The 22,615-nt window shown below is 34.1% G+C and overlaps 4 protein-coding genes across 5 annotated transcripts; 1 reads left to right on the top strand and 3 right to left on the bottom strand.

Moving 5' to 3' along the window:
• Positions 1–4: 4 nt before the first annotated feature.
• Positions 5–5,525, bottom strand: LOC149735436 (leucine-rich repeat-containing protein 45-like). Its single transcript, XM_089878536.1, has 9 exons — positions 4,990–5,525; positions 4,620–4,898; positions 4,245–4,369; positions 3,706–3,873; positions 3,074–3,233; positions 2,503–2,651; positions 1,711–1,993; positions 1,008–1,246; positions 5–627 (listed from the first exon to the last, which is right to left on the bottom strand). Exons 1-9 carry the CDS (start codon positions 5,329–5,331, stop codon positions 351–353), a joined length of 2,022 nt encoding a protein of 673 aa, XP_089734662.1. The 5' UTR covers positions 5,332–5,525; the 3' UTR covers positions 5–350.
• Positions 5,526–5,800: 275 nt separating this feature from the next.
• On the top strand, positions 5,801–12,483 carry LOC149735435 (phospholipase DDHD1-like). 2 transcript variants are annotated; one of them, XM_089878537.1, is made up of 12 exons: positions 5,804–6,213; positions 7,552–7,734; positions 8,060–8,251; positions 8,696–8,842; positions 9,120–9,241; positions 9,562–9,718; positions 9,974–10,129; positions 10,212–10,301; positions 10,593–10,735; positions 11,054–11,147; positions 11,373–11,542; positions 11,679–12,483. In XM_089878537.1, the coding sequence occupies exons 1-12, from the start codon at positions 6,022–6,024 to the stop codon at positions 11,989–11,991; spliced, it is 1,959 nt and encodes a 652-aa protein (XP_089734663.1). In that variant the 5' UTR covers positions 5,804–6,021; the 3' UTR covers positions 11,992–12,483. The 2 variants fall into 2 exon arrangements, with proteins under 2 accessions (XP_089734664.1, XP_089734663.1); XM_089878538.1 differs by lacking the exon at positions 10,212–10,301 and having other exon boundaries at positions 5,801–6,213.
• Positions 12,484–13,028: 545 nt separating this feature from the next.
• Positions 13,029–16,378, bottom strand: LOC149735434 (uncharacterized). Its single transcript, XM_089878560.1, has 3 exons — positions 15,526–16,378; positions 15,165–15,443; positions 13,029–14,836 (listed from the first exon to the last, which is right to left on the bottom strand). Exons 1-3 carry the CDS (start codon positions 15,659–15,661, stop codon positions 14,091–14,093), a joined length of 1,161 nt encoding a protein of 386 aa, XP_089734686.1. The 5' UTR covers positions 15,662–16,378; the 3' UTR covers positions 13,029–14,090.
• A 1,905-nt stretch (positions 16,379–18,283) lies between these two features.
• Positions 18,284–22,485, bottom strand: LOC149735433 (uncharacterized). Its single transcript, XM_089878057.1, has 3 exons — positions 22,079–22,485; positions 21,523–21,801; positions 18,284–21,141 (listed from the first exon to the last, which is right to left on the bottom strand). Exons 1-3 carry the CDS (start codon positions 22,161–22,163, stop codon positions 20,399–20,401), a joined length of 1,107 nt encoding a protein of 368 aa, XP_089734183.1. The 5' UTR covers positions 22,164–22,485; the 3' UTR covers positions 18,284–20,398.
• Between the last annotated feature and the right edge of the window lie 130 nt (positions 22,486–22,615).

Here is a 22,615-nt window from a genome sequence, read left to right as displayed (position 1 = left end):
AACATTAGACTGCATGTAATATTTTCTTTAATAATCGGTGAGACTAAAAAATATTTTAACAAACTAAAATGCATATAAAAAGTATACATGAAATTAAAAACCAATCTAACTGTTGGTACAAATACATTACCTATAACAGAAGGCGATAGGGTCAAGGACTCCAAGTAATATTTTGGGTGTGGTAATAATGTGATAACACAGATCCTAACCTAAAATTATTATCTCAAGTATCTAGTGCGTCAAGCTGTAAATCTCTTTTCTTAAAAGGTGATTTTGTTTAGCAAAGCACACCAGAAGACTTAGGATCAGAGTTGGCCCATTACCTTTGGACCTATTTACATGTATAATCTTTACAAATTAGTTGTTGAACTGGACTTTTTTACTCCTTGTACATATGAGAGAATAGCATTCTGTAAGGATGTGGCTCTTAATAGTTCATCCTCTTTTACTCTCTCCATTTCTGATTTTGTCATTCGAAGTTGCTCCTTAAGGTGATCAATTATTTTCTTTTTTTCCTGAAGGGAGTCTTTGTTTGAAGCTGCCTGATCTTCCAATCTTTTTTCCAAGCACGTGACTTTTTCACGAAGAACACTGCATTGGGTAGAATCGTGCATCAATTGTTCAATTCTGTAAAAAAAACTTTATCGTTAAATAATCAAGTAACGTGGTTAAATAAATGTAACTTTTTATTCATGCATAGCAGGGTAATGACAAATTGTTTTAACATAAGCACCCTGCTTCACTCTTTTTTAGAAACCAAACCTGTAATTTCGTGAGTGAATGTTTTTATTTATTTATAGCTGACAATTTGGACAACTCCTACAACTGGGTTGAAGCACCTAAAACTGTTTAATGTCCTGGGTTATAAAGGATGAATCCACCAACCCTGGTAGCAGCATCAAGCATTAAACCAAGTACTCTCGGTTAGCACAATCAAAGGAGTAACAGTACACCAAAAAAATTATAGAAACATTTAGGAGAAAACTTAAAACAAGCAATGATAGCACCTTTTGTTCAATTCTTGGCGAACATGATTAATCTTTTCTTCAGTATCAGCATCTTTGTTTGATAGTTGTCGTTGCACAGTGTTTAATATCCGTCTTACACCATCCAGTTCTATATCAGTTGCTACTTTAGTTGCATGGGCTTCTTCCAGTTTGGATGAAGAAAGTGAAATCTGCTTTAGGTTTTCAGAGTTTTCACTCATCAAACTGCGAATTTTTTCCTGCAGTTGACTTGCCTGGGCCTAGACAAGTTATTTTACGTTACGTAAAATGGTAAAAATAATAATTAACAAGATGTAAATTGTTTAACCAGAGGGGGAAATCCATGGGTTGCAGGTTAAAGCTAGAAAACTTTTGTTTCAGCGCAACAAAGGTTTTTCCTCTTTAAAAACCCAACTTATGTTTCTGTTTCCAAATTCATTTGTGCATTACTATGTAACTCAGATCTGGGTGTTGTGGCAATCGGCCAACTTTTGCCCAAACTCCTGGTTTGCCTTTCTGTAGAAACTTACTCTTATAGAATAGAACGTGAATCACACATCCAGACTGTTTAATTGTAAACAAAATTGACACAGTTATTCCAACTTTTTTTCAGACAAAAGTGAGTCGATTTTTCATTGTTACAAAAACTACACATATTCCATTTTAAAATCCCAAGACATAGAAACTGAGTATGAAATAATTCTAAACCATAATAATAACTCACTTGCTCTTCTTCCTTCAACCTTGCTCTCTGCAGACGTAATTCATCATCATGGTTACTTCGTTCTTGTACAAGTTTTGCATTGAGTTCAGACAATTCATTCGCCAATGCATCTTGTCTCATCCTCATGTTGCTATTTCTCGCCTCCTCAGATTTCCGAATCTCCTCCATTCTTGATCTCAACTCAACCACTTCACTCGCATGAGTTGATTTAAGGGATTTCATTTCTTCATTCCAGGCCTTTCTTTCCTTTTCCATCCGTGTATCGTAATCAAGAAGAACAACGCTGGTGCATTAAGATATGATATTTTTGTTATTGGAAATATGTGTACGTAGTATCTAACTATTTCAATATTATTTTCTATTAATCGATTTTTTTTCATGAAAATAGGTTATTTATATTTATATATATACATATAATATAACTATATAAGATTTTCATACACCTTTACTAAAATTGAATTGATCGTAACTTATTTATCCTCGATTTGTAGGGAAAATACAGTTGGTATTACTTTGTAACCTTAGATTACTAACATGCTAACCACATGTGCACACCAACCAAAGAACCACAGTGCTAGACATACAGTGTTCTTAAAATATCAATCTGATCCTAAGTTGTGTATTACCTTGAGACTGCATTTCTGGTACAAAATAAACTTAAGACTTTTTATAACCAACAAGCTTTGTATGTATGTGTGAACTAGAGTTTTAAACCAAGTCATTCCATTATGTGAAAATTAGGGAACACTAAAATAGAATCAAAAATATATAGCCTATATAATAAAAATGTACCTATGTTCCGATTTTAATTCTGCAACTTGTTGTTTAAGTGAAGTAACCTGATCACTCTGCATCGTGTATTTACGTTCCACCTCAATTAGTTTTGTTCGGTATTCATTCATTTTATCTTGAGTGTCCTCTAATTCGTTGTGCAGTTTGTTCTGAAAAATAACTTTATTATTGTTTATTATAATTGGGCAAACTGCTTCTAATGTCAAGGGTCAAAGACACTACTTATACACAAAGTAACACAATAGATGCGTTTATTTAATTATATGTGCCTAAACAACATTGGGTATTTATCACTGTTTTCTCTTATTGTGCACCATATATGGCGATGTTAACAAATTAATTGTGAGTTAACAAATATCAAACGATTAAAAACGTGTGGCTTGTTTAAGATGAACATTTTTTACATTAGAATTTACTCTGCTGCAATTGCTATCAGATATATATATAATATATATATACTGTATATTTACATTGATTTTATAAAAAAAAACATCTCTTCTGCCATGTGGCAATATTTGGTGTACCGGAAAAAGGAATCTTCAAAAAATAAACTTTATTGATAACCATTTACCTCTAGTTGCGATCTCTGTTCTCTTTCCTGTTTAATTTGGTTTTCAAACTTAGTGGAAATTTCAACGTTTTCTTTGCGTGAAATTTCCAAAAGTAAAGTCTGATCTTTTAATTTTTCGTCACTGAGTTGTAGTGATGTCTCACTTAGATCCAATTTTGCTCTGGACAAATTTAAACAAAAAATTGTAAATTTTTATAATATAAGCAATCTTTCTGGCGGGTTGTACCATGGTACAGCACATCAGAAGATCTGAAATATATTCAAGTTTCGTTTGTATGTTACTGTACAAGGTGAACAGGGTTACACACAGCAATGTGTTTAGATTGCCAATGAAAGTTATGCTAATATATATATATATATATATATGGATTCAAAATTCGCAACTAATATTAATTCAGGCAAAGTGCATGGGCAAATATTCCAGCAATACTACATGAAGTAAATCAAAAATGGTTTGTCATAGTTGTATTTTACAGAAAGTATTACATCATTTTGAGCTACGTGATCAGGCAAAATAAACTGTGTCATGAAAAAAAATTTTTTTACATCAAGTAATACGCTACTAAAAAAGTAAAAAATGTCTCTTTTGTAGAGAAATATATTTAAAAATCATGTAATATTGTAAATACCACCTTAATGCATTTAAAGCTGATTTTCTTTCATCTAATGTTTCTTGCAGGTGGTTGATTGTTTTCTTGTTCGAATCATTACAAACATTCATCTGGCTATTCTTTAATTCCATTTCATTTAAAAACTGAACCAACTGCTGCTTATTCTCGGACTTAAGAAAATCAATCTCTCTGTAAATATTTATACATACTCTACTATTTACATGTTTTGTTTTTTGGGAGGTATGTAACCCTAAAAGTTGGAAAATTGGGCCAACTGTGGTCTAAATCCAAAGTTCCTTTGGCGTGACACCTGGTTGCATGTAACCAGATAGAATAAAATAACGAAAAAAATCATGTGTACACTGAGGTTGTCACACTTAGAACAATTAAAGTTATTGACAGAACGGCCTATGAAATAATTTGAGTATCTTTTGTACCCTAATATAGATAATAGAACTTAACAGTATTTATTCATAGAGGGTTAAACTTAGCATTCAAATGTGGTAAAACAAGCTTAATTTTAATAATTTTTATCATTTCTTCATTAAATGTTTACTTACTTTGATAAAGTTTTAGTTTTCACATAAGTGTTGGTGGACAGTCGAACTTTATCTTCGTTGTGAATTGCTTCATTTTCCAAACTCGTCATTACATCCCTTGGTATGTTGTTGCCAGATGCATCAATCTAATGCACATTGAAAATATATATTTGCATTAAATTCTTTGGAAAAAACGTTAGCTAAACAACTTGATACAGTGATTGCAACTTATGTATTTGCAAACACCTTAAGATGCAAGCATCTTCGTGTAATATGCAGGCATCTTCGTGTGGGGCATTTCCAATAGACCGTATTATAAGAATGACTGACCTTAACCCTTTTTCCTAAGTCAACTAAAATATAAGTAGAAAAAATGTATAAAATTAAATGTTTTGCCTTAACGATGCTGGTGTTTTGACGCAGAGCATCAACAAGTGCCCTCCCTCCCACCAACCCTAAGTTATTCCATCTGAGATCAAGAGTATGAAGCGTGTTATTGTTTCGAAGCATGATTGCCAACTCCTTTGCTCCAGTGTGATCAATTTTGTTGTTTCGCAGATCAAGATGTTGTAGGGATGAATTGAAAGATAATCCTTCACAAAACACAAGGAATGAACTCTCCCAAATACCAATTGAGTTCCATTCAAGAAACAGAGCTTCCAACCTCTGATTTTTCTATAGAAATCAAATGAAAAAATAGTTTAGTTATAGTTTCAAAAACTACTGGTTATACTTTGGGAAACTGTTAACTACCCCCAACACATACCTTTAAGAAATTCCCAATTGCAACAGTTGCAACTTGTCTTAAGTTGTTACCGCGTAAATCAAGAACTCTTACAACTGTATTTTCTGCTAAACCTGCAAGCAGCAGCTTTGCCCCTTCTTCATCCAACATGCAGTCAGAAAGTAAAACACTTGTAATTGCCAAGTCATGAGCAATCACTTTACCAAGCACAGCACATGTTTCAATTGTTAAAGTGTGATTTGACAGGTCCAGCACAGTCTCAGACCCATGAGAAAGCTCCCTCAATCTGTTAATTATCGATTCCTGGGCAATAATGCCATGTTCTTTGCACAATCTTACAAATAGAGTGAAAGTTTCATCCATTGTAGTAAAATCCTTCACTTAAATTTAAACCATATACCATTGGACCATTACAGAACTATAGAAACAAGTAAAAGGCTGAAAACCAGTACACCACAAAAGGCTAAAATCCCCGCTAAGCTTCTACGGATCAAATAACAAATAAACAAATACGTTACGGTACATTTCAAATTTTGAGCGTCCGTAGTTATCTGGGGAATTCCCACTAATTGTTATCGTCCGTTACAGTATTATAGAAATACAACTTTTTTTACGGCGGAATACATTTAAACACGACGTTGGTTAAATGAGGCAATACTTGCAGAAAGATCTATTAAAATCAATCTATTTTAAACAAACTCTGTTTGTTTCTTCTGTTCATTCTGTGCTTCAGTGCATGCTTCAGTGTGAACTGCGGATCCCGTATACCACGTATAAACATGAGTTCCCGTGTTATGTTTTCTTTTAGAGATCAGAGCTGTAAAATTAAATTGGCCACAGCATAAATATGTTTAGGTATCAAATTTATGATTCCACGTGAATCTTGTTTAGCCACAAAACCACAATGTAATCAAAAGAAATCACCTTACCTTCGTACCCATTGTTAAAGACGGGTCTTTCTTTATTACGGAACAACTTATAACACACCATATGGTGACGTCACTTTAAGTCACCGAAAATTTCACACCGTCGTCAGCACAAAAGTTTGGTAAAATGGATTCTGAATTCCGGATCGATGTTCCTTCCGTAGGATTATCAGAGGAAGAGGAAGAACAAGAAGACGACGACTTCTGTGAATTGTCAGATGGCTCGGAGGCAATTTCTGAGATGTATAATTCTGACGTACTACTGACTCATAATGATCAGCAGCAATCAGAAAACGTAACGGAGAAGTGCAATAATCAGGTAAGAATCCGCATAAAGGCATCTTGCCAATTGTATGCTGTGTGACATATCTTGCATGTAGCTGTTTGGCCTTTATTAGGATGCAAAGATGGTCTACCTTTATTTAAGTCTATTGATTACACGTAGCACTATGGGTAATAAATGTTTTGTATGTGATATTTCCACCCTAGAAGGTAATTAATGTTTTGTGTGCAATATTTCTACTCCAGGGTTGATTTATGTGTTGTATGCAATATTTTAACTTTAGAAAGTAATTAATGTTTTGTATGCATAATTTCAACTGTCCAGCTACAACATAATTAATGTTTTGTATATATTTATCAGAAATTGTTTATTGTTATGGGCTGTAACTGTAAGCCCGTATGTCACAAAAACAGGTCTTACGTACCATTGTCTATTGTTCTATTTGACAGAGTAATGTAGTCTATTAGGTTTTGTATCATTGTTTTGCAATGCAAGAAACGGCAGCTGGATTTTTACTGTTAACAAGTTTCAGTTTTTTTAGCGTTTCAGTTTTTTTAATTTGTATATATATATATAATAAAAGCTTGTTGAGGCACTGCACGGAAGTCTGTATTATAGGCGGCACGAATTGAAAGACTGGTAATCTATTACGTGACACTGTGACACCATGTAAAATTCCAACCCTAGAGCGTAATATTGTTTCGTATGCAATATTGCCATTCTTTATTGGTGGACACCATTGTGATTGTTACTCCAGCCTTAAACCGCTGAACATATTTAACTAAGATCTAGTTTAAGGAAATTATATACGTTTCAGAAATTATATATATGTATTGTATACATAATACATTCTTTGTTTTGTGTTTTAAACTTTTTAAAATGTACGTAATTTATCTTTATAAAAGTCGCAGTTCAGGCTTAGCAAGCGTCAAGTTTAACTGTTACGTTAAATAGGCTATTCAACTTTCACATGTAATGTAATTTTAAAATTTTACTCTAAAAACACAAATGTACGTTACAACTGGTATGTGTTTTTTAATTTTTTAAACTATTTACAAAAATAATAAATAAACTAAGTGCCTTTTGGTAAAAAAGCTGGCGTGTTTTTCTTAAATTATCAAGTATTGATTACTTAGCACTAGTGAAGAATCCTCCGGTATATTACAGATTAGTAGCAAGTAGGATAGTGGAAACTGTTAGAAGTTAATAGTTTATACTGCTAAGCAGAAAATGTTGAAAGAGGATTCTTCACTTGCATCAATTACTCTGATAGAACTGATTAAAACTCAGTTTATTTGGTCATTGGACTGTTTTGTCAATACTGCTTCAAAAATACCTTTGTATCTTATTAATTCTATCAATGCGTGTTTTTAGGTTGGAATGTTGTCTAAAAGTGATGTACGTTGGTTTTATTCAAGTTCAAAACACGGAAAACTCAAACCATTTATTGGAAATGATTCTCTTCGTATTGAAGAAGCTTGGCTTCAAATACAAAACACGTCTAATGTGGACGAGGAAGTTACAAAATGTGTTTGTGTACGAGGGGGAATGTTTGAGGTGACGAAACATAATTTTTTCAAAATTTTTATTTAGTTCAGCTTTAACAATGTATTGGAGGTGTTCAGAATTCAGTTTAATCCTATAAATTTGTGTTAATAGTTTGTAGGCGACGTAATGCTGCAAAATCGGATAATTATAGACTTTGCCACAATTGCCAATGATATTTAAGTTCCATCTGTTCTAAGTATATGCCATGCTGTGGTTTAGAGGTTGCATACTCCAAATTTCCCATAGCTATACTTCATAGCATTTATAAAGAGTTATTGAATTTAGAAATCTATTAATTCAAATTGGTTACACTTTTTTTAAATTGATAATTTAGGTGGATGTGGTAAAGAGGGAATGCATTCCAGTGTATTGGTCATCAAGTAGTGCAACTAAAAAGACTCAGGTCGTTCGTGGGACTTGGTTCTTTAAAGATCTTAACTGGACACCAATAGATGAAGACGTTGCAAGCCGTATCGAAAAAGAACATCTTGCTAGATGGATGGGACTTGACTTAAATGAAGTTGAAGTTAGTTTTAAACATATACTGTCTGTATTTTTGCTGTTGTTGCCAATCGTACTATAGATCAGAAAAGCATAAACTGGTAGTTTTTGTAATTGTAAACTTAAATAACCAAGGTTTTGAGTCTTTTGACATTGCTTCATTAGGATGTGCCTATTAAGGTAATGGGCCAAACCTGGCCTAAATCTTAGCTCCTCACAGACCTCACCCCTACAGAATGTGCTTATAAGTATTTTGTTTACGGACAGATACAGCCACAATTTTAGCACCATCAAGTCTGGAACGTCAGACTTCCAAACTTTATGATTACAATTACAAAACATTACCAAATCATTTTTATCAGATATATATGCTGTCTATACTGGTCTGGATATTTAAAAAAAAAAACATTGTAATGTTTAAGCAAGTTTAACACAATTAATTTGTAAAATTAATTGTTTTATTTTACAGGATTCTTCTAAAAAACATGTGATGCACACAATGCAATTAGATGGATATCATGTAGAATGGCATGAAGTTTCTCAAGTTATTTTGTATAAAGATGCCACAGCGATAAGAGCGTATCGAAATATTGCTCAAAAGCTAGGTGTTCTTAAGGTTATTATATTTTACACTTACTGTATCTTACAATAGCATGTAAAAAAAATACTATTTACTACTTTAGATTTAATTAACATTATTTTTTGTATGTCTAACAGTGGTGTTTACTTAGATATTATAGGTTAAACCCCTGCATTAAAATGACTGTCACTTCCATGCTGCTTATAGATAAATAAGTTAAATTCTTTCATTAGTTTCTAGTTTCCAATAGCACTAACTTGCCATAGAATTAGCCGGTTATTGTAAATACTAACTGCGGTTATCTATTAATCAGGCTACAAGCAGTGGTTACCAACTGCATCGTGGGTATAAAATACCTGCAGTTGTAGAAGATATTGCATTACCAGTGACCAACCTTGTTTTTGTTATACATGGAATTGGGGCCAAGTCTGACAGGTAATATTAAGAAAAAGCACAGATATACTAAAAGTTATAGGCGCGTAGTGTTATCAAATGATACAATGTCCAAAGCTTAATGCTGCTAGCTTTGGGTTTGCATGTTTTTGGTTAAGTACCTTAACATTCATTCACTAATGGGTTGTCAAAATTGTTAATGAAACCGAATAACACAATAAAAAAATCACTTGCAAAAGTCAGATATGTAATAACCAGTAAGCAGTTGGGATAAATAAGCGTGATAAAGCGTCCTTCATTTATTTATTCAAACTTAGTTTAGTTAAATTATAAAAAATCTCAAAGTATTACTTTTGATTCAGGCAAAAGATTGTTCGTAACACGAGCGTATTTCGTACAATTAGTCGACAATTAGAACTAAAACATTTTACTGGAAGTCGAACTGAGTTTTTACCGATTGAGTGGAGATCTAAGTTGTTACTTGATGATGGTGCAGTAGAGTTAATTACTCCTAAAAAGGTAAATATATACAGACCTTGAAATTCACTAGGACTTTTTGCCATAAATGTGCCTTGGAAGTTTTTGGCCTGTGGCTCATCGCTGCCATTGTAAGTTGCCATTTTAATTATGGAAATAGAAACTTTAAAATGGTTCTTTTGAAACCATTGTGTCTCAGTGGCTCAGTGATTAGGTTGATAGTAAAAGTAGTATTTAATGCTTGGTAATGATTGACAGCATATGTGTCCTTGGCCAACACACTTCACTGTTTTTTAGGGTCAAGGAATGAGAAAGTTTTTGAACAACACTGCACTGGATGTTATGTATTACACAAGTCCCTTGTTTCGATCCGAAATAGTCGCTGGTCTGCTTTCGGAACTCAACAGAGTGTATTCGCTATTTATGGAGAAAAATCCAGATTTTTCAGGAAAGGTGAATGCAAATAGAGGTTATTTGTATCTTAGACTTAGGACATTCTTAATTTCTTATTACATCTCTTTTTTATGTTTACTAGATTTCTGTCTTTGCTCATTCTTTGGGAACCGTAATTTTCCATGACATCATAACAAATTGGTGTCCAAGAGACTCCACTTACCATGAAAAGGTACTTTGTAAAACTTAAGTTAGCTGTAAAACTATAAAAAACTAATTATTTAAAAAAAAAACTAACAACTATTATAATTAAAACTGATTTTGTGAATGAAGATTTTTATAACTAGATACATGTATATATTAAAAAAAAATTATTTATTTATTTACTGTTCATTTACACTTCAAAATGTTAGAAATTATTTTGTTTATTTACAGAATCGTATATGTTAAGATTAATTTTGCAGTTCTATTATTATCTTTGTTCAGAGTTAAAATTTTAAGAAGTTGTCTAATCGTTTCACAGAACAGCATGGAATCTTTAAATTTTTCTGTTGATTCATTATTTTGTATTGGTTCGCCTCTGGCAATGTTTCTTTGTCTTCGAGGTAAACTACCTCAGAAAAATCTGTCAGATGTCACTCAACTTATACCAACATCTCTATGCAGGTTGGCTTATGACGTATTTTCAGGATATTAACTGTGATTTATTTCACATTTTTCTTCAAATAGGTTTTTTAACGTAGTGTGTTTTTATTTAACTGAGTTTTGTTACTAAACTGTAATATTTTGATTACTGACACTATTAAAAGAGACAAATAGCATTTATATTGTTAAATCATATATCATTGTTTGTAATTTTTCATATATATATTAATTCTACTATTTTAAAAAATTATGACTAGATTGTGTTTAACTTTTTCCAGTAAATATGTGTTTTTTTATTCCTTAACATAAACAAAATATTTGTTTTGCTTTATATTGCAGAAGGTTTTACAATATTTTTCATCCTGCTGACCCAGTTGCTTACAGAGTTGAACCACTTCTATTCCACCATTATTCAAATCTTGATCCTGTACAGGTATAGTTTAGAACTTTTTCAATGATTTACCTTTTGTCAGTGTTAGTACCTTGAAGGCAAGCTAAACTGAAAAATTGTAAAAGTTTTTTTGGCTTGCATTAAAAAAGATTGTTGTTCCATTATAAGAGAATGGTTAATAAAACTAATAAATTTGTGATTCACCATGTTGAATAATTACATATGTTGTAAATAACATTGAATTTATTGTATTTCATATTTGCACAGTTGTCAAGATACAATTTCATAGTGAACAATGCAAAAATTAAACCAACCAAAGAAGAAGTCTCAACACAGGTTTCCGATAATGCTGCCGAACCAAATTATGATTCCAACACACAAACTACAAGCTCAAGTTCCCCACAAAAAAGCAACGAAAGCTCATATCGTTATTTACGGTAGATTAGATGTAATAACCTATTTTAAACACGTGATTGCTCAACACCTATCTAAATCCCAGATCTCCAGCCTTGCCTTGCTGTAGGACTTCACCAATATATAAAAACCTAATTTTTGTTAAATTTCTATTTAAAGATCTGTGTCTAGCGTTGTTGCCGGTGGTGCTTCTCGTATTGGCGGTTTATGGAGTAGCGCTCGTGGGAATTCTTCTAATTCTTTAAATATTAAAACTCCTAATCCTGTACAAGTTGATGGGGAAGAAAACAAGGAAGAAATAAGTTTAGACACAAGGCTGGATTACGAGCTGCAAGAAGGTTTTACTGAAAGCAAACTTGGTTACGCGTCTTTTACATCACATACTTCATATTGGTCAAACCAAGACTTAAGCATGTTCTTATTAACTGAGCTCTACAAAGAAACGAGAGAACCAGTGTTTTTTAAGTTGTAGTTTTTTACATTACATGAAGGCTATGGCATTAGACAAAAGTTAGCCAGTAATGCCTTAGGTGTTTTGACCTATTTTTATTAAGAAATTATTCTACTGCTTTTTTTGCTTAAGGACATGCTTGTTATTGTGATAGTCAGTCAAAATAACAACTTCACTTGACAAATCAATTTAAAAAGGTGTCTGCTGCTGTCATACATCCTAATGCTGTTTACTGACATTAGGATTTATAAAACGTTGATATTTTATGCAAGATTAGATTGTTTTTGTGTCCTGGTGACATTGCATAATATTTGTTTTTTTTGCCGCAGTGTTTAATTTTATAAAAGATTCTAGCCCTACGTACTTTTGTATATAGTACATTCTATATGTTTCCAACATATTGCTCTTTTCTTCTGCCTTGCAATATTTAAATATTTCTTTGTTCATTTACCTCTGATATGTTTTTGTTTTATCTGGTTTTCTTTTGGACTGCAATAAAAAGGTACAGAAAGATTTTTAATTTTTTCTTGACATGAATTTCGAATGTCATGGTGTCCCGTTATGTCGGCTCTGTCGAATTTTCTTTAACAGCAAGATGTCGCTGTTAAGCAACAATACCTTGGACAGGTTCCCTAATGTTATGCAGGTAATGCATCTCCTGCTTTCGCGTATCTTGGTAAAAGATGTTACTCAGGAAAAGCGTGAAATATAGTAGGATGGGGAAAGATAGGACACCTTTAGCACATAATATCTAAGTATCCTGATCGTGTTTTAAACAATTACTAACGGTCAATGGGAGTCGTGGGCATATAGTTTTATTATAATTTCTTGAATGTTCTTTGTTTACTAATAAACAGGCCGAGAAAATAGAGGTAAAGGGTGTCCCGTCTTACCCCAGCTAACTGAAGTTCGAACTTACTTTGTTGCCCGCATTTAATTTACGCTTAAGTTTATCGTTTCACCAATTATTCTTCCCTATTCCAGATGTATAAGTTATTATAATCCTAAATGATGGTGTCATATTAATAGCCGCAAACAGTTTGTAAGTACTTTGTTTCTCCTTTAACGTTGCGTTATTTATTCCCTCTTATTTTGTTATACAGAAAACCATCTGTTAATAAACAAATCAAAAAGGGATGCGTTGACTAATGCGGCAACAATAAAACAAGAATAACTGCCATAGAAGCTCGGCGGTTGCAAGTATGGTTCTGGACGCTGCTTTAAGGGCCCACAGACAAGACTGCTGTAGGTTTTCTTATAACTATTTATTTAATAACGTACTTTGTACAGAACAGATCATATATATTAATAAAAAATACATGCGGTTATATAAGACTCGCTTTTACATACAACAAGTTGAAACATTTTTAAAGCTATTCTTTTATGACTTTAAAGTTGTCCGGTGCTGTGGCAAAGTGGTTAGCGCGTCTTCCTGTAACCCAGAGGTAATGGATTCAAGGCATATGTCGCTGCCACCATTGTGTGCGTAAGTGTCCTTGGGGCAAGACACTTAACGCCGTTTTTCGGCCACGCGAGGATAAAGCAAGTTACATTCATTCATCCATTCAAAAGTTCTATACGCATATACTGCTGATAAATAGGCGACGACTTTAAAAGGACAAAGTAGTTATATATACACACGAAAAAAAGTTTCATTTATATTTTTTTTAAATAGAAATTTTTCAGTGTAAATCACGATTTAGAGCGAGCATGCAATAAATAAATAATACATGGTGTTAGCGAGCTTTAACGGCTTGTGCCATACAATACATTATAACTCCAAGCTCAAGAGATGGCTATATACAAACCGATATAGTATACCAAAATATCTGACAACTGAGTGCGAACAACGATTTGACTTTCTTTTTATAGAGTATAGGGTGGAAAAGATAGGACACATTAAGCGGATAATATTCAAATATCCTGATCGTGTTTTAAACAACTAACAACAGTCTGGACACTGTTTTAAAATTCTTCGAATGTTATTTTCTTGCTGCCCAATTACATGAGAAAATAGAATGAAGCGGTGTCTTATCTCCCCCCCCCCCCCTACTGTATATTGCCAATTAAGCATGCTATCAGCAATAATGTTGAACTTTAAATATTATCGACGAACATCATTACACTAGGATTGGATCAGCTTTGATTCCCCATTTCTCAATGAAGTGTAAGTGATACTTCTTCATTACGTCATCAGTTATAATGATGTCTTTAAAAAGCACAAATTCACCAATCGCTCCGTGTAAGTAGAAAATGCCATCTCTGCTGATGGAACCGAATATAAACTTTGTATCAGATGGAGTTGTTTTTGCTTGAAATCTTTGAAGTAACTTCCCGTTGCACCACACACTGCTTGCATTGACACCACCATCTACATTCCATTGGACACTGAGAACATTCCAGACATGAAGTGCGCTTGGGTTAGCGTTTTTCAGGGTAGAAGTAATTTGAATCATATCACCCACTGCGCCCGATACAAACAATATGTCAATGCTCGATGCAATGAATTTATCCCAACCAGTATTGTCCGCTCCGAACAGCCCCCGCCAAGGAAAATGAACATTTGCTTCTTTGTGACTGTCGATTCGGTAAACCATAAAGACAGTGACAAGGTCGTTCTCTCCTTGTTTAGGATTCAGATCAAGGTTAGTAATCAATCTGTTGGGCATTTTATCAAACACCAAAAACCTGTGACCGTTTTGTCTTTCTTGTGACAGACGTGGTTGCAAGTGAGTGTTGTTTTGTAATGCTGGTAACTTTGATAAACCTTGATTGTGAACCTCTGATACTCTTGATGTTTCTGAAATCTTAATATCTGTGTCGTAGTCCACGCGGTATTGCACTGTTGCGGTTGAAGTAATGTAGTCTGGAAAGTGTCGTGTGAAAATCGTTACGTTACATGAAGTAAATTGCGTTTAGTTTAAAAATTATTTTATTTTGCGCGGCAAAAGCAATTCGATCATTTAGTCCCAAGAGTTTTGTTTAACAGCTTTGGTAAAACGTGCACAGCACACCGGTTTTAACTATTGGTGGGAACGTACTTGCTTCGACAGTAGCCTACATATACTAAAATTTGGTCGATACAGAGAAGATGACGCGCAAAATTGTGAAGCGTTTCATATTTACTCCTATCTTTGTAAAAAAATAATGTATAAATAAATAAACTATTAGTAGGTAATGCGATTTCCTGTCACCTGAGATATGGTAAATCGTCCACTGCACAGTGAATAGCATTTCCCCCCACCCTGAATCTTTATCGATTCGTTCCAGTTCCAAGACAGCGTTGTAGAAATTGATTTGAACAACAGTAACGTTAAACTTCTCCACTCCTGTGCTGTATTTGGGGTTTGCTGTTGCCTTAATATAATAAGGCATCGAACTCAAACACATTTTGTAACCAAACTTTACGTGTTTCTTTTTGGTTGTGGAATGAATTGACATTGCTGCAAAACCTTGTCTTATCGTTGAGTAATCTGAATAAATATTTTATCTTTGTTTAATCATGATTTCAATTTCGCACAACAACAAATCGCGATAAAAATGTTTTACACTCACCGTTTTGCTGACACTTTCCTACAGGCCAAATAATAACTACGACAACAAACATCAGCCACAGCATTAGATCTTGATGTTTAATCATTTTAGTTTTGAACACTAGAATAAATTTAAAACTGCTCTGCTGACTCTGCATAAGTCACTTTTACCATTAGATAATAAAATTTAAACCAAAGTTCACGCATAGTAGGTATACTATTATACGGCAATAATCCAAATATGTCGACCAAACATTGGCTCGTAATATACTAGGCCTAGTATCCCTGCATTTGTATCAATTATCCTTTCCCGTTATAGGTTTACATGTATTGTGTAAATCTGTTTCCTGCATGTTAACGCGAACATTAATTACGCTGTGTTACATGTATAAATGGTTTTAACAGTGCTGACCTCTTTCACACTAATCAGCTTTTACTTTCAAAATACATTCAATGTCTAACAAATTGCCCGGCCACCATAAAGTTTAAATAAGCAACATTCATTTATTAAAATGGATGCTTACCTACATTTAATTTGTGGACAGGGGAAAGTTCTATAGCTGAAATTAGTATAAGGAAAAATAAACACGGTTGTCTATGCATAAATGGGAACTGTCACGAACGTGGTAAAAGTTCATGCAGTGTCATTTGAACGCACTGCTGTGTATTTCATTTTCTTAATAGTATAGCGGAAAACAACAGTATTTCCATGGCGTTGTTTCACCATTAAATGACCCGTGTTTGCAAGTAAGAATCTAAATATAGTTACAGCAGACCATGACGAAATGAAAGTTTGTTGCAATTATTACTGTTGGTCCTCTTGTAGCAATCAGCTAAACATAGGCTGTGAAATAACGCCACTACTTGTATGTTTAACATATTTACCCCCTTTGTATTATAGGATGTAAGACCTCTTATATCTTAAAACAAGTTTGTTTAAACCCAATTTTACCATCATAAAACGAAGTTTTACTGAAATGCACTTCCCATATCCCAATCACTGACTATTGTCACAGTTAAACAAGCCATCCCAACTAAACCATAGGTTCCCAAACTGTGGTACGCGTATCACGAAGGTCTCCCAGGTGGTATTACACCAAACAATCGTAAGGCGTTGCTTTACGCGCGTACTAAGTATTCTTTGCAAACATATCTATACTTTAATTCTGCGCTCACGTAAAAATGCATTTTAAGCACCTGCAGGCTAAATAATCAAGGGGACTATCGATATTATGACTCAAATAATCGCCGTGTGAATTGCTATTATGTCGTAATCAATTGCCAGGTCAAACAATCGCTATTATGATTCAATGAATCCACGTGTGAACTCCTACTATTACGCAACAAACATGCTGCTTGACTGAGGAAAACATCGTAAATATACAGCAGTGCTACTTCTAGAACGTATTTAGGTTGTTTATTACCGCCTGTTGCCCTGTTTAATAGGCAAATTACATTTATTTCACACGTAACTATGAGAAAGGCAGTGCCAAGTTTGTGTTGCTTAAATTATCAGGCGATCCAACTTTTTGGCCTGCAGCCTTTAGTAATGTAAGTGGTACGAGAACGCTACATGAACCAAAAAATGGTACGCGAGTTAAAAAAATTCTACGCGAGTTTGGGAACCCTTAAACTAAACCAACACCCTGAGTTCAACCATGACGAGACAAGCGCTATTCGAATACATGTGCGTTGCATGCGTATATGCTTCAGAGCGAAACGTTCACTGGGACGACAGAAGAAACATCCCTGCGCCACGACACAACAGATGACAGCCATATATAAATAAAATATTTAAATACCTATAGACAACATGATATGTTACGGTGTTGGCTGGCAAAAATTGGGGTAGAGCCTTGCGAGTTTGTCAATATTTATATTTCTGTAAATCATTTTCGCTGTTTTGTTTTTATCATCGAACTGCAACCTTGAATGAATAAATGAATGTAACTTAGTTTATGCTCGCATGGCCGGAAAACGACAGTCGTTATAACACGGGGTTCATACTCCTCGTACCAGCTTACGAGTTACCATGCATGTTATACTTTATGGGAGATTTGACCACTGGGTTGGCGAGAATATACGAATTACATTCATTAATCCAGCTCACATTTCTGCATCTGTGTTATCATGTGAATTTAATAACCGACCAAACCAATTCTTTGCTGTAAGCCACAAATCAAATAGTTTGTTTGTTTCTTATTTTTTTCTTATTTTTTTTGGGGGGGGGGTGAATGTAAATAAAATGCTATTATAATCTTACATCTGTGATGCCCAATTAACTGATTTCTGCAAATAAAATCTCACGTTAAAATTAAAATATACTGCAAGTTGTTTCATAGTTGTTTTGTACAAGGCTGATTGTAGTAAGCACACAAGCGTTGAGGCTCAAGGTTTATGTTTTCCGCCCAAGACTTTTCTAGACTTTTCTTGGCGAAAGTTTGTAAGTATTGTGACATATAGTACAGTGGGGGAAGATAGGAGACTTAAGCACAGATTGCCCAATATTTCCAAAATTAAAATACATGACGTTTTACATTAACATATATTTACACTAACAGTATTTTGCAACTTGTAGTTAACCTACCGAATATAACCGGCTTTGCTAGTTTCTTTGCCTCATGTTTTCTTGAGCACGTTAGTGGTCATATAGATCCTTTTTCGTCGAACAGTTGTTCTTGTTGTTGTTTTTTGGACGACTTTTTTCCGCACTTACCTCAATTTTCAATTCTATCATTTATTTTTTATTCTCCTGATTGAAATCAAATCAGAATATATATTTATAATTTTTAGACTGAATTTTCAGATTTAAAACCGCACGATGAGCGACTAATTAACGATTACTTTCCTCATGCACTTTACATAGCGGAAACACTGTCTGGCAGTTTGGCGGGAAACGACGGCACGTGTAGTATCCATACAACGATTCACGACTGAATCAAACTATTAGCATTTAAGTGGGGACGCATTAAATGCACTACTCTTATACCGTATTATCATTAATCGTAATTGAAACGTTATTTGTAATTTAACATCATATGATTAATATTAACTTCTAACATTACCTGCGTGATTACGGTTTGTCAAAATTCATGAAAACAAACGTTTTTAAGCGACGACAACGTTAACTAGTGTAAGTTTACAATAAACACATGGTACAGGAGTTGTACAAAGCGTATTTACACATATTCTTTACCAATCACTCAATCCTCATACGTCATAAGTTTCATTAGTTATAATACATGTATAAATGCATTCTGCCTACTGCTCCACAGTTACCAATGTCGACTAACCTGTTTTGTTGGTTACTTCTGATTTGTTTTTGATCGAGCCTAGTCGACCGTTGTAATAAAAGGATTAATTAATATAGCAGGGTGGGGGTAGATGAAACACCTTTTCATTTTGTTTTCTCTTTTTATTTGGTAGTAAACAAAGAACATTTACTGAATTATAAAACCGTATCTTCACGACTTCCACAGACCGTTGTTAATTGTTTAAAACACGATCAGGCTATTTGGATATTATCTGTTAAAGGTGTCCCATCTTCCCCGACTCTACTATCCTATGCTAATTAGTTAAAAACGTGCTCATTCATTAGATCTGTGATCTTTTGTTTTCCTCATGTTTATATCTCAGTTTTTTTTCACAAAACTATAACTAGTTTTATTCGACAAAAACAAACTTTACGAAATTTTCAAGTCTTTTCTATGAACCTACGAAACTACTACGAAACAACAAACTACAAAATTTCATCCACTTAACTATGATTTAGTGAGCATTCAAAGTTAGCATCTTACTATTTCGCAGATTTTAACCTGTTCAAAAATACTGTTTCTAGTTAACAAACTTTTTTAATATTTAACAACACATTTTTTTCTAATTATTAATAAATGGGGGTCTGTAAAAATAAAATAAAAAAGTCTCGTCTGACAAAGTGTCCCATCTTCCCCTACCCTGCTATATTCGTTACACTTCTGCTCCACTTGTACAAACGTATCAGCCAAACATTGGGGGTGAATTGCTTTACCAAAGATGAAAAATTTAGTCAAATTGTCGTAACTTAATTTACATACTTTGCTTACACTTGGTAATATATAAGCAAGAAACCCCATGTTTTATTTAGATTCCGAAATAGGGGGGTGTACTAATATAAGAAAATGGAATGTTTAAACGTTTGTTTGATTCTAGAAACCTTGTTTTTGAGATATTGTTGGACTGCTGTTTTATAATCCTTTTAGAAATCAAATATTGGTAAAGAGATGCCTAAAGAATAGCCGAAGTACACACCGAAAGAACAAGGAGATATGATTCTATAAACACAAACAACAAGCATGCAATAAGAAATAATAACGTGGTGGTAGCGAGCTTTAACGGCTTGTGTCATACAATACATTATAACTCTATAAGCAAGGGTTGGCTATATCCAAACTGACAGTATACAGTAAGGGTGGGAGAAGATGGGACACCGTTTGACTCTATTTTCTCATCCCATTTAATAGTAAACAAGAAACATTCAAAGATTTATAAAACTATATCCTTGTGACTCTTATAGACCGTTGTTAATTGTTTAAACCATGATCAGGATATTTAAATATTATGTGCTAAAGGTGTCCCATCTTCCCCCACCCTACTATATATAAAATATCTGATAACGTATAGTGCCAACAACGTTTTGTCTTTCTTTTTATAGATTAGGGTGAGGAATATGGGACACCTTTTAATTCAATATCTTGTCCCATTTGGTAGTAAACAAAAACATTCAAAGAACTGGTGTTACTTTTTTTAAACCACGATTAGGATATTAGGATGTTATAGGCATGCTGTAAGCTAAATTTGAGTTCAGAAAAAAAATATTTATCCAACTCTGAACTCTTAAAGTTATCGACAAAATTTTTTTACACTAGGATTGGATCAGCTTCGATTCCCCATTTCTCAATGAAGTGTGAGTGATACTTTTTCATTATTTCATCAGTTATAATGATGTCTTTGAAAAGCACGAATTCACCATATGCTCCATGAAAGTACCTTATGCCCTGAGGGTTGACGTCACCAATTACAAACCTTGAATCAGATGGAGTTGTTTTTGCTTGAAATCTTTGAAGTAACTTCCCGTTGCACCACACACTGCTTGCATTGACACCACCATCTACATTCCATTGGACACTGAGAACATTCCAGACATGAAGTGCGCTTGGGTTAGCATTGTTCAGGGTAGAAGTAATTTGAATCATATCACCCACTGCGCCCGATACAGACAATAAGTCGATACCCAATGCAATGAATTTATCCCAATACCTGTTGTCCGTTCCAAAGAGCCCCCGCCAAGGTTGAATACTTACTTGTGAGTGACTGTCGACTCGATAAACTATAAATACCGAAAAGAGATCGTTCTCTCCTTGTTTAGGATTCAGATCAAGGTTAGTAATCAATCTGTTGGGCATTTGATCAAACATCAAAAACCTGTGACCGTTTTGTCTTGCTTGTGAAAGACGTGGTTGCAATTGAAGATTGCTTTGTAAGGCTGGTAACTTTGATAAACCTTGATCATGAACCTCTGACACTCTTGATGTTTCTGAAACCTTCACATCTGTGTCGTAGTCCACGCGGTATTGCACTGTTGCGGTTGAAGTTATGTAGTCTGGAAAGTGTCGGGGGAAAATCGTTACTTTACATGAATAAATTGTGAAGTTCGCCTATTTGATTGCACGAGATGTATAGTACAGTGGGGGAAGATGGGACTCTTTAGCACATAATATCCAAATATTCTGATCGTGTTTTAAACAGTTAACAACAGTCCAAGGGGGTCGTGACAATACGATTTTATAATTCCTTGAATGTTCTTTGTTTACTACAAAATGGGTTGAGAAAATAGAGTAAAACTGTGCCCCATCTTCTTCCACCCTACTATATTAACTGCATGCTATTGTAAAACATGCACACAGCACTGGCAAGCACCGGGAAAAAAAACATATTGTGAAATACACTTTTAACTACAGGTAAATAATACACTTTCGGTCACCTGAGATATGGTAAATCGTCCACTGCACAGTGAAGAGCATTTCCCCCCACCCTGAATCTTGATCGATTCGTTCCAGTTCCAAGACAGCGTTGTAGAAATTGATTTGAACAACAGTAACGTTAAACTTCTCCACCCCTGTGCTGTATTTGGGGCTTGCTGTTGCCTTAATATAATAAGGCATCGAACTCAAACACATTTTGTAATCAAACTTTACGTGTTGCGTTTTGGTTGTGGAATGAATTGTCATTTCTGCGAAACCTCGTTTTATCGTTGAGTAATCTGAATAAAATAATTTATTTTTGTTCAGTTACAGTGGGGAGGGGAAAGACGGGACACGCTTTCATTTTATTTTTTTTGTCTTATTTGATAGTAAACAAAAAATTAAAGAAATTTTAAACCCGTATCTCTATAACTCCCATAAAACTTTGTTAATTGTTTAAAAAACGATCAGGATATTTGAACAATATATGCTAAAGGTGTCCCGTCTTCCCCCACCCTACTACATGAATTCAATTTTAATATAACAAATCGCGATAAAACTATGTTTTACACTCACCGTTTTGCTGACATTTTCCTACAGGCCAAATAATAACAACGACAACAAACATCAGCCACAGCATCAGAACTTGATGTTTAATCATTCTAGTTTTCTATGTTGAGTTTCTAATAAACACTACAATAAATATAACTGTATTGCTGAAAAAATAAGTCGTATGCTAAAGTTCACGCATAGTAGTAGGTATATGATTCCATATATTTTCGTATACATGCATATTCTTATATGGCTAATATAGTTCAAGTATGTCGACCAAACGCAGGCTCGTAATACTGATATCTCCCACCCTTCATGCTATGTAGGGTTGACCAATGCATCTGTAAAAATATCTTCTGCTACTGTAGACGTACGCGTGTACTGTGTGAAAGTATGTTTCCTGCTTGTTCCCGTGAACATTAAATACGTTGCGTCACGTGCTATAATGTTTTTCAACGGTGGGTGGCTATCACACTTATCAGCTTTTATCTTTAAAATACATTCAACAACTGACATGTTCGCTACCAAAGGATTAAATAATCAACAATCATTCATTAAAAT

The sequence above is a fragment of the Ciona robusta genome, chromosome 5, assembly GCF_009617815.1.
Source record: "Ciona robusta chromosome 5, ASM961781v2".
NCBI lineage: Eukaryota > Metazoa > Chordata > Ascidiacea > Phlebobranchia > Cionidae > Ciona > Ciona robusta.
This window is presented reverse-complemented; position numbering and strand designations above follow the sequence as displayed.